The 9,733-nt window shown below is 33.5% G+C and overlaps 1 protein-coding gene across 1 annotated transcript in view; it reads right to left on the bottom strand.

The window, feature by feature from the left end:
• Positions 1-287: 287 nt before the first annotated feature.
• Positions 288-9,733, bottom strand: part of LOC104266158 — a gene marked incomplete at its 5' end in the record, with an annotated part of 12,137 nt that continues 2,691 nt past the window's right edge. The window contains 12 exon segments of the mRNA XM_018813604.1: positions 288-495; positions 789-907; positions 1,892-2,059; positions 2,732-2,847; positions 3,142-3,215; positions 4,363-4,496; positions 5,308-5,424; positions 5,728-5,844; positions 6,417-6,641; positions 7,502-7,739; positions 8,883-9,051; positions 9,451-9,576. Coding sequence (XP_018669149.1) covers positions 288-495; positions 789-907; positions 1,892-2,059; positions 2,732-2,847; positions 3,142-3,215; positions 4,363-4,496; positions 5,308-5,424; positions 5,728-5,844; positions 6,417-6,641; positions 7,502-7,739; positions 8,883-9,051; positions 9,451-9,576 — 1,811 coding nt within the window.

Genomic DNA, 9,733 nt, shown 5'->3' with positions numbered 1-9,733 from the left:
TCCTCGCGTGGCCAAAAATCGACAGTCGTTATAACATGGTTGTTCATATACCACGTGCCAGCTTACGAGTAACCATTTATGTTACTTTGTGGAAAATTATTGTTTTATGTATAGCTGATAATTTAAACAACCCATTAGTGACCACTGGTTTGGGGCAATTGCCATTAAGTGTCTTGCCTAAGGATACATACGCCCACAATGGTAGTGGTGACAAGACCTGAACTTAAGGATAATATATTTATGTAAATAGAATGTAAAACTTAAATTCCTTAGATTATATTAGCATATTACAAATCCTTACCTAGCATGTAATGATCAACAGACTGAGTGCACACAACATTATAAAGAGCTCGTCCTAGTTGGAATGACAGTTCACATAAAGACTCTGGTGCACCAGACATGGTTGATGAATTGGAAATAGCAACACCAGTGTTGGTTTGCATAGCTTGACACATGGAGAGCAGAACACGGTCACAACTTGGGCTTACAACATATCTGTGTCAAAAGTTAGGTAAAAAATTAGGTGTGATCTTAAAATTAAATGTGATTTTTAAAGGTAAATTTTGAATATGGCAGATTTTAAACTGGAGAAGTCACGCAACCCTTTCATTAGTCTTGGCATAATTGTACATATTATAACATACTACTAAAATTAATAAAGAAAAACTATTTTTGTGCTACTTAATAAAAATATCATTATTTTCGTTTTTAATTTAGAATGTATTAACATCAACTAAAATGTGAGCATATACTGTTTATATCATAACCCCTAATGTAGATTATTTTACCTCATTGCAGAGCCTTGATATTCAAAGCCATAATCAAAACACCACTGGTTGACATGAACCTTCACTTCCATATTATCAGGATTGTATTTGTGGTGCAGTTTCATTTTCCATTCAAATAACTGTAAAAGTTACTGTATTTTTACAATTTTTTCTTTCAATGTGGAAGTTTTTCAAGTTGCATTATTTTAAGAATGACAATTGGATTAATTATCCACATAAAAATCTGTTTTCTAAACATAATAAAGCTTTTTTAAGTTGCATTGTTTTAAGAATGACAATTGGATTAATTATCCACATAAAAATCTGTTTTCTAAACATAATAAAGCTTTTTTAAGTTGCATTGTTTTAAGAATGACAATTGGATTAATTATCCACATAAAAATCTATTTTCTAAACATAATAAAGCTTTTTTAAGTTGCATTGTTTTAAGAATGACTTATATTAACTTCTAGCTTGTCCTGAGTCTGTATCTTCTGTTCTGTATATGCTCACAAATTCACCTGCATCTCAAATTAATGCTATTTCTTACATAAAGGTTCTCTTTCTTTTCTTGACAAGTTTTTAAGTGAAATATATTTTGCCTGTACACTTTAATAAATGAAAAACATTTAAGTTCAAGTTACCAATGCTCTAAAAATAATTATTTTACTATCTTTCTATTTAAGGGAATAGATATGACTTCATTACCAAAATATAGCTGACATAATGCTAATATCTTAATGCAGTGATGAAAAAAACTGCAAGGTCAGAATGACATGTAAAAAAATAAGCTACACTTTTTACTGCACTTTAAAAGCAAAAGTGTGGAAAGTATCGCATATACATTAAAAACACCTAACAATTTTTAAAACAATTTTTTGATAATTGTTTTTTATTAACACACCAGCCTAATAGATAAATAGCTTGTTAAGCTTATCTCATATTAACATACACTTTTTACTTTTATCTACCTTCACGTATCACGTTACATTATAATAAATGCATAATTTTCAAAATGGCTACCAAAAAAAAAATTAAAATCTCCATGAAACATTTTCCGCCACATATTTTAACACAACATTGTTTTTAAATTTAGTTTATATGAAATATTAAAACAAGATTACCTCGTTTGGATCTGTACGTCCACTTGAACCATTAAAAATGGATTTCCGCATATGATGGCATACATCCCTCTGTTGTGTCATAATGCTTATCAAGCCTGATATTTTCTGTATTTGGGAAGGGAAGAGAAGCAACTTTCCATCAGGCTGGTTGCTAACTTCTGTGCCATCCTGCAGTAAAACATTGATACTAGACCAAGCATTGTTGAATGAATGAATGAATGTGACTTGCTTTATCTTCGCATGGCCGGAAAACGACAGTCGTTATAACACAGGTGTTCATACACCTCGTGCCAGCTTACGAGTTACCATGTATGTTACTTTGTAGGTGATTATTTTTTTGGATATTTTTATGCGAGTTAAATGATGATATTTGCGGTGGGGGTGCTTCTTTTTATTCTGTTGTGTAGGAGTGAATGGTTCTGATTAGTACTATGTGTAAAGCCATGCCCATAAATAACCTTAAACCCTGTCCCATTCTAGAGATATACATTGATATTAGACCAAATATGCTGATTTTTATGGTGGGGACAGTCTGTGCTTTATAACCCAAAAAGGTAAACAGTTTCTGCCAGCTATAACATGAAGGTGAAATAGCTCTACTGGCAATACCAACATTTGGCTTTATCCATTTTTTTGCTAGACAGACTGTTTTAGAAATGTATCCCAATAACTACAAGACTAATGTAAATTTAAGTTAAAAAAAATTGGTAAAATTCTAAATGCTATGCTGTAAAAAGTGAGCAAATTTAAGTCATAAAACTCTCATCTCAATCAAGAATGCTCCTATAAATAACAATATAAACCAATACTTTAGGCATAGTATATAGTATTTATTTTCACCTGGTTGTTAAGTTCATTCGCATCCCCATCTAATATGTCTCCTCTCGTTCCTCTTGATCCAGATCTCACTTGTTCAGTGAAGAGCAAACTCTGCATCGTGTTTATCGGCCCTCCTCCTAAAAAAATCCAGAAGAGGGGAATTTTTTTTAAATTTAGGATAAAATTTCGCCTTAGGATACAATTTTTGACAAGATTCAAGAACGTTATTTATACTTACACTTTAAAATAAATGTTTATAAATTATGACAGTAACAAAATAATATACAAATACCGTATATAAAAAATAAAAATAAATAATTTTTTTTTCACATTTTACATAAAATTTTACGAACGATTCTTACAAGATTTAAAGTCTATATTTATATTTTCACTTTTTAGGTACATTTAAAAAATTCAAGCGAATAACGAACCTGTATCTCCTCCTCCCAATGCATCTTCATTAAACGTGTCATCTGCACCTTCCATGTCGTCATCTAACATGGATCTACAAAATATTCAATAAAGGCATATAGTACTGTGGGGGAAGATGGGACACTTTTAGCTAATAATATTCAAAAATTCTGATCGTGTTTTAAACAATTAACAACGGTATATGGGAGTCGAGAGGAAACGGTTTTATAATATTTTGAAAGTTCTTTCTTTACTATCAAAGGAGACGAGAAAATAGAATGTCCCATCTTCCCCCACCCTACTATACCAAAAAAATGAAAATTTGTATAGTAAGGTGGGGGAAGATGGGACACCATCATTCTATTTTCTCGTCACATTTGGTAGTAAACAAAGAAAATTTAAAGAATTATAAAACATATCCTAACGACTGCCATATACCGTTGTTAATTGTTTAAAACACGATCAAGATATTTGTATATTATGTGCTAAATGTGTCCCGTCTTCCCCCACCCTACTATATATAGATGAAGATGGCCTTTTTTTCACTCCAGCGCTTGAATTTGGGAGATTTAAACTCATTTTTTTTCAAAAGCTGTTTTGTATTTTGAAACTTTGATGGTACCTTTAGATCACATTTAAGCTTCCAATACACAAATTTTGATTTTTGTTGGTATGTCCCATTAAGTAGTGTTGGGTATGGGTTTTTTCTAAACTCAATGCTGTCTAGCGTTGGCAGACATTTGTCTGGCGGCATAGACAGTTTGGTAGCGTGTGAGCGTCTAACCCAGAGGTTCATCATTTAGTTAAACCGCGCTGGACTGTACATTTTAAAATTCCATCATATTTTTTGTACAAGATTGATTTAATTTTTAGGGGTCGCTGCTACCATTGTGGGCGTATGCGTCCTTGGGCGAGACACTTAACGGCAATTAGTCCAGTCTAGTGGTCATTAATAAGCTGTCTAAATTGTTGGCCATATATAAAAAATGATTAAATATTCAAAAAAACAACCTCCCAAAAAGTTACACTCGTGGTAACTCATAAGCTGGGACGTGGTGTTTGAACACCTGTGTTTAACTGCTATCAATTTCCAGCCATGCAGGGATAAACAAGTTACATACATTCATTCACATTTGAGATTACCCCAAATCACAATATGTTTTAAAATTTCCCCAAACCATGTATCTTTGTGATTTGTTCCGGCTGTTACTACATTGCTCATTTAAACGTTTCATATTTACCTAGTTGAAGGTGCCCTTATAGATTCTGATGCATCTGATTCAACTTTTCCCCCTTCTTCGTTACGTTCTCTTCCATGAGAAGTCCCCTTTTTCTTTGCACTTCTCAGCCTCACTGCTCTCTCATCTTCCATACCCTGGATAACATTTGTTAATTAAAATGCCCATATTTCTTCATTAAACTCCTAAGCACACAGGGATAAAAATAGAGCGAAAAATACGTGTCTGACTACGATGCGGTGTCACGACACCGGTCGCACGAAGGACTTGAATGGGCTTTCTGGGTGTAGGGGTAATGGGCCAAATCTGGCCTAATTCCCAGGTCCTCCACAAGGACCTCACCCATAAGTAATAAAGAAAGTTAAAAAAAATCCTTCAATAAAAGTTAGATTAGGTCATTACACCAATGTCAAAGGCTTGTTTAGGTAACTATTAATGAATAAATATCCTTTGGTAAAATTAACATGATTTATTATTTTATTTATCTCTTCGAAAACGATGGGGTAGCTTATTTAAATAATGAAGAGAAAAGAATCAAAGATTAATTTGTAGGTTTGGTCATTTATATAACAATACACCCGAAAAATGAATTAAAAATAACTTTGGTAATGCTAAACAGATTGAAATTTGATTTCTAATTTTCTGGTGTAGTTGTAAAAAGAATATGTAAGCTATTTGAAGACATTTATTCAATTAATGGTATGTTAAAGTAAAAACCTAATTTTTCTTAAATAATAACACCATTAACGAAAATGGGGATTGAGCCAACTCTGGCGCAAATCCAAGTTTTTTGGTAAGTTTTGACAAAACACACCACCCATGTAGAATACAATGACAATAAAACTGTTTAGCCAATATTTCTGTGTTTTTTTTTCAAAATAACTAGCCAATAAAGTAGAACACATACATTTAATATTTCTAAATTGTAGTTACTAAATTTTAAAATACCTTTAACATGATAACAGCTTCACTGAGTTGATTGTTAATAAGATCAGCAACTTTTATTAAAGCCAAGTCATCTCCTTTAGAAGTTTTTTCAATCGCATCTTGAATGCTCCCATTCATCTGTATTGTAAAAAAGTTTGGTATTAATTTATTTATAATTTAATTTATGTGAATGTTGTTTTAAAATAAAACAACATATAGTAGGGTGGAAAAAATGCGACAATTTTTTACTTTATTTTCTTGACCCATTTGGTAGCAAACAAAAGTTATGCAAAGAATTATAAAACCATATCCTCACAACTCCTACAAAAAATGTGTTTAAACAATAGACGCTAAAACAAGCGTAAATTGCAGTCAACTGAAAATGAGATAGCTGTATAATACATTAGTGTGGTGTGGTTTGGGAATAAATAAGATACAAACCTGCACTGTGGTGGCAAGCAACACTATCTGTGTGGGGTTGTCTAAAGTCCATGAGACCTGGGTCGGCTCAATAGAAGCTCCAAGTGTTGTGCTAAGCTGGGTGGCCATAGTAGAGGGCTGGAATGAAAGTTAAATGTTACTTACGTTATCCTAGCGCGGCCGGGAAGTGACAGTCGTTATAACACAAGTGTTTTGTTTCATACACTTCGTGCCAGCTTACTAGTTACCAAGTATGGGTGATTATTTTCTTTGATCGTTTCATTTTTTGCAGGTGTGGATGATAAAACAAGACCTAAAACACTAGTTAAAGACAAAACCCTAAAAATAGATTAATCATGACATTAGATAGGTTAGCATCTCAGTTTGTTATCCATTTTTTTTAAGCTGAGCTAAAGTCTATTTCATTCACTACATTAATGTCTAACAAAGTCAGCCTAGATTTTATTAAAAACTAAAAAATCCATGGCCTTTGCTTATTACTCCTAGAAAAGTAGTATACTATAGATTAAAATACAAATACCCTACAAAACATGTTTTTAACTGTAAGCGTGTTTAGTATTTTGTTTTAACAAGCGTGTGTAAACATGTTTAGTAGTTTTGTCGCTATATCCTGATATTTTGTTTAAAAATTTATAAATCTTCGCTACTGTAATCGCAGAGACAAATAAAGTTATTATTATTATTTTTACCTTCTCATCAAGCATTGGGAGGCCTTTACCACTCGCTAACGATTCTGTGTCCGATGTTTGATGTGCGGCAGTTACCGCCACACGAGGGATATTATCAGAGCCGGACCTTTGTGAGACTGCAGACGAAGGACGACTGATTCGAACGCGAGACGCTCCAGCGCTTCGTAAAGTTTGAACGATCTGAGCAGGTCTTGCCTCATTGCCCAAAGCTATGTGCAGATTTTCCTTTGAAAATTGTACAGAATTTTCTTATTTAAGTTAAAAAAAAATGTATTTTTTTGTTTTTTTTTATTCTTTATGGGCAAGGTCCTTGTCAAGGACCTGGGATTTAGGTCAGATTTGGCATGTTACCCCAACACCCTGAAAGCCCATTCAAGTCCTTCGTGCGACCGGTGCCGCAACACGGCATTGCACCCAGACGCGTATTTTTCGCACCAATAAACTGTTGCTGTCAGCTATAATATAAAGGTAAAACAGCTCTTCTGGCAATTTAGCTTCATATATTTAAGTTAAATAAAACTGCATTGAAATATGTGTATGGTGGTTTTATACATAGCGCTGTTGTTTACAAAATACCAACTTTGGAACGACTTCTGCATATATGAATGTCAATCTTAACAACCCATTAGTTACCACTGGATTTAATTAGTGTTACGAGTTTTGCCAAAAAGTTAAATAAATTAAGTAGCATTACCAAGCTCTGAACCTGGTATCCCTTACTTTTAATTATTATTACTTATTTACTCTGTCGTGATAGGGCTATGATATTTAATCAGTCGACCATCCTCCTTGTAACACAGGTGTTCTGTTTCATAAACCTCGTGCCAGCTTACGAGTTACTACATATGTAACTTGGTAGGAGATTATTTTTCTTTGTATTTTTGTTTGTTTTGTGTATGGCTTGAACCCCTAACCTCTATTTTAAAGGCAGGCACTAGACGTGAAGTGTCTTGGCCAAGGACACATTCGCCCACAAAAATAGCATCGATGTGCCTTGAACCTGTAACCCCTAGCTTAGAGACATACGCGCTTACCAGTGTGCCAATGCATTCAATCTAATACCAAAATAATACATTTTTTTATACCTGTAAAGTAGCTTGTATGGACATTAGTAGCTGGGGTAACCATAGTGACATGGGGCCTTCGTAAACAAGTGGTCGATGAAAGGTCATGACCTCACCAGCAGAGCTCGATACACCAGTGACCTTATATTTTTTTTTAGGGCTAGCCGATGTATGGCGTGGCGGTGGTGTCAAGTTTGTGGGTTTTGTAACTTCCTCAAATACAAGTTTACCAAGATGGGGAAGAATCTTGCACAAGTACCTGGTAGAGAAAGTTGTAAAAAAATTTGGCGAAAAAATTCTTCCAATAAAAATTGAAAAAAGTTCCAAATTTTAAGCAAAAAAAAACAATGAATCTTTGACAAGTACCCGGTGAAGATAAGTTGTAAAAATTTTTGGCCCCCAAAAAATTCTTTAAATTTAAAAATATAAAAAAATGTTCAAAATTTTAAGCAAAATGAAAAATACAAAGAACCTTACACAAGTACCTGGTGGAGAAAGTAAAATTTTGGCCCAAAATATTCCTCCAACTTAAAAATTAGAAAATGTTAAAATTTTAAAGCAAAAAAACAATAGAATATTCCATTAACAGTAAACCTGTTATCCAGCACCTAAATAGACAGAAGAAAGATCCTATATGAGGAACTGAGATAAATTGGACTTCAATAACAAATCCATTGCATGCAAGTCGTTTTATACACAATGATTGCATGAATGAATATACCTTACTTTATCCTCACGTGGTCAGAAAACGACAGTCGTTAAACACGAGTGTTCTGTTTCATACACCTCGTGCCAGCTTACGAGTTACCAAGTATTTTACTTTGTGGACGATTACTTTTTTGGGGGTTTTGTTTTTACTTATTTACTCTGTTGTGATAGGGCTATGAGTCGACCATCCTCCTTGTAACACAGGTGTTCTGTTTCATAAACCTCGTGCCAGCTTACGAGTTACTACATATGTAACTTGGTAGGTGATTATTTTTCTTTGTATTTTTGTTTGTTTTATGTATGACTGATAATTTGGACAACCCATTAGTGACCACTGGGTTGGAGCAATTGTCCTTAAGTGTCTTGCCCAAGGACACATACGCCCACAAAGATTGCATGAATCTTACTCCTCAAAGGGCAGCCCTAAACACCTTGTGTCTGCTTATAAATCACAAACTGGGCAACTTATCAGCAATTTTTTATTTTTTCGGTATGACTGACAAATGGACAAATTAAAAATAGTCAGTAATTAGATAATATTATCCAGTTAATAGTTTTTTTTAAAAACTGGGCAACTTATCAACAATTTTTATTTTTTTTGTTATGACTGACAAATGAAAAATTTAAAAATGTTCAGTTACTTGGATAATTTTATCTACCTAACAGTTTCATTTAAAATTCATATTTTACTCACTTATTAACAGCATCGAGGTCGTATCCAAAACACACAATGTTCATTACATCTTCGGGTGAGAGGAAGTAGAAACGGGGGAAACGCTGACGTCGTCGCTCCAGGTTGCCTAGCAACGCATGACGACACGACTCCATTTTAATATCCATTTTCTCAAGCATTGGAAGAAGACCTGTTGAATATAAATTTAAAAAAATGGTAAAAATGATAAAAAATAGAGAAATGATAAAAATTGGCAAAATTGTCCAAAATGATAAAAAAAATTAAAAAATGATAAAAATTGACAAAGTTGATAAAAAGTTGGCAAAAATTATAAAAAGTAGGAAAAAAAAGACTGTGTGACTTGTATATGATTTTGGGTAAGAGACTCAGTGTTCCTACTACCAATTTAGTTATGTGTTGGGCAAAACACTAAGTGGTCATTATTCCAACCCAGTGGTCACCAATATGTTATCCAAATTGAAAACACTAAAAAAAAATGAGATAATTTTTACTTCACTAATTTGTAAAAAAAATCATTATACACTTAATAATTATAACCAGATTAAATTTTTAATATAGTGTTTTTCACCTTTTCTGGAGCAGCTCTGGAGAACATTTGTGTTTTTCTCTGTAGCTCTCATCAGTAATCTGAAGTCTTTACTCATCACAGCAAACATGTTTGCTTCATGCGCAAGTGCAGTTCGTACATCAGCACCTGAATGAATGTAACTTACTTTATCCTTGCGTGGCCGGAAAACGACAGTCGTTATCACACGGGTTTAACACCTCGTGCCAGCTTACGAGTTACCATGTATGTTACTTTGTGAGTGATTATTTTAAGGGGGATCTTTCATATTTAATGTATGGCTGAT

The sequence above is a fragment of the Ciona intestinalis genome, chromosome 10, assembly GCF_000224145.3.
Source record: "Ciona intestinalis chromosome 10, KH, whole genome shotgun sequence".
NCBI lineage: Eukaryota > Metazoa > Chordata > Ascidiacea > Phlebobranchia > Cionidae > Ciona > Ciona intestinalis.
Note: the sequence above shows the minus strand (reverse complement) of the source record. Positions and strands in the feature narration are given on the sequence as shown.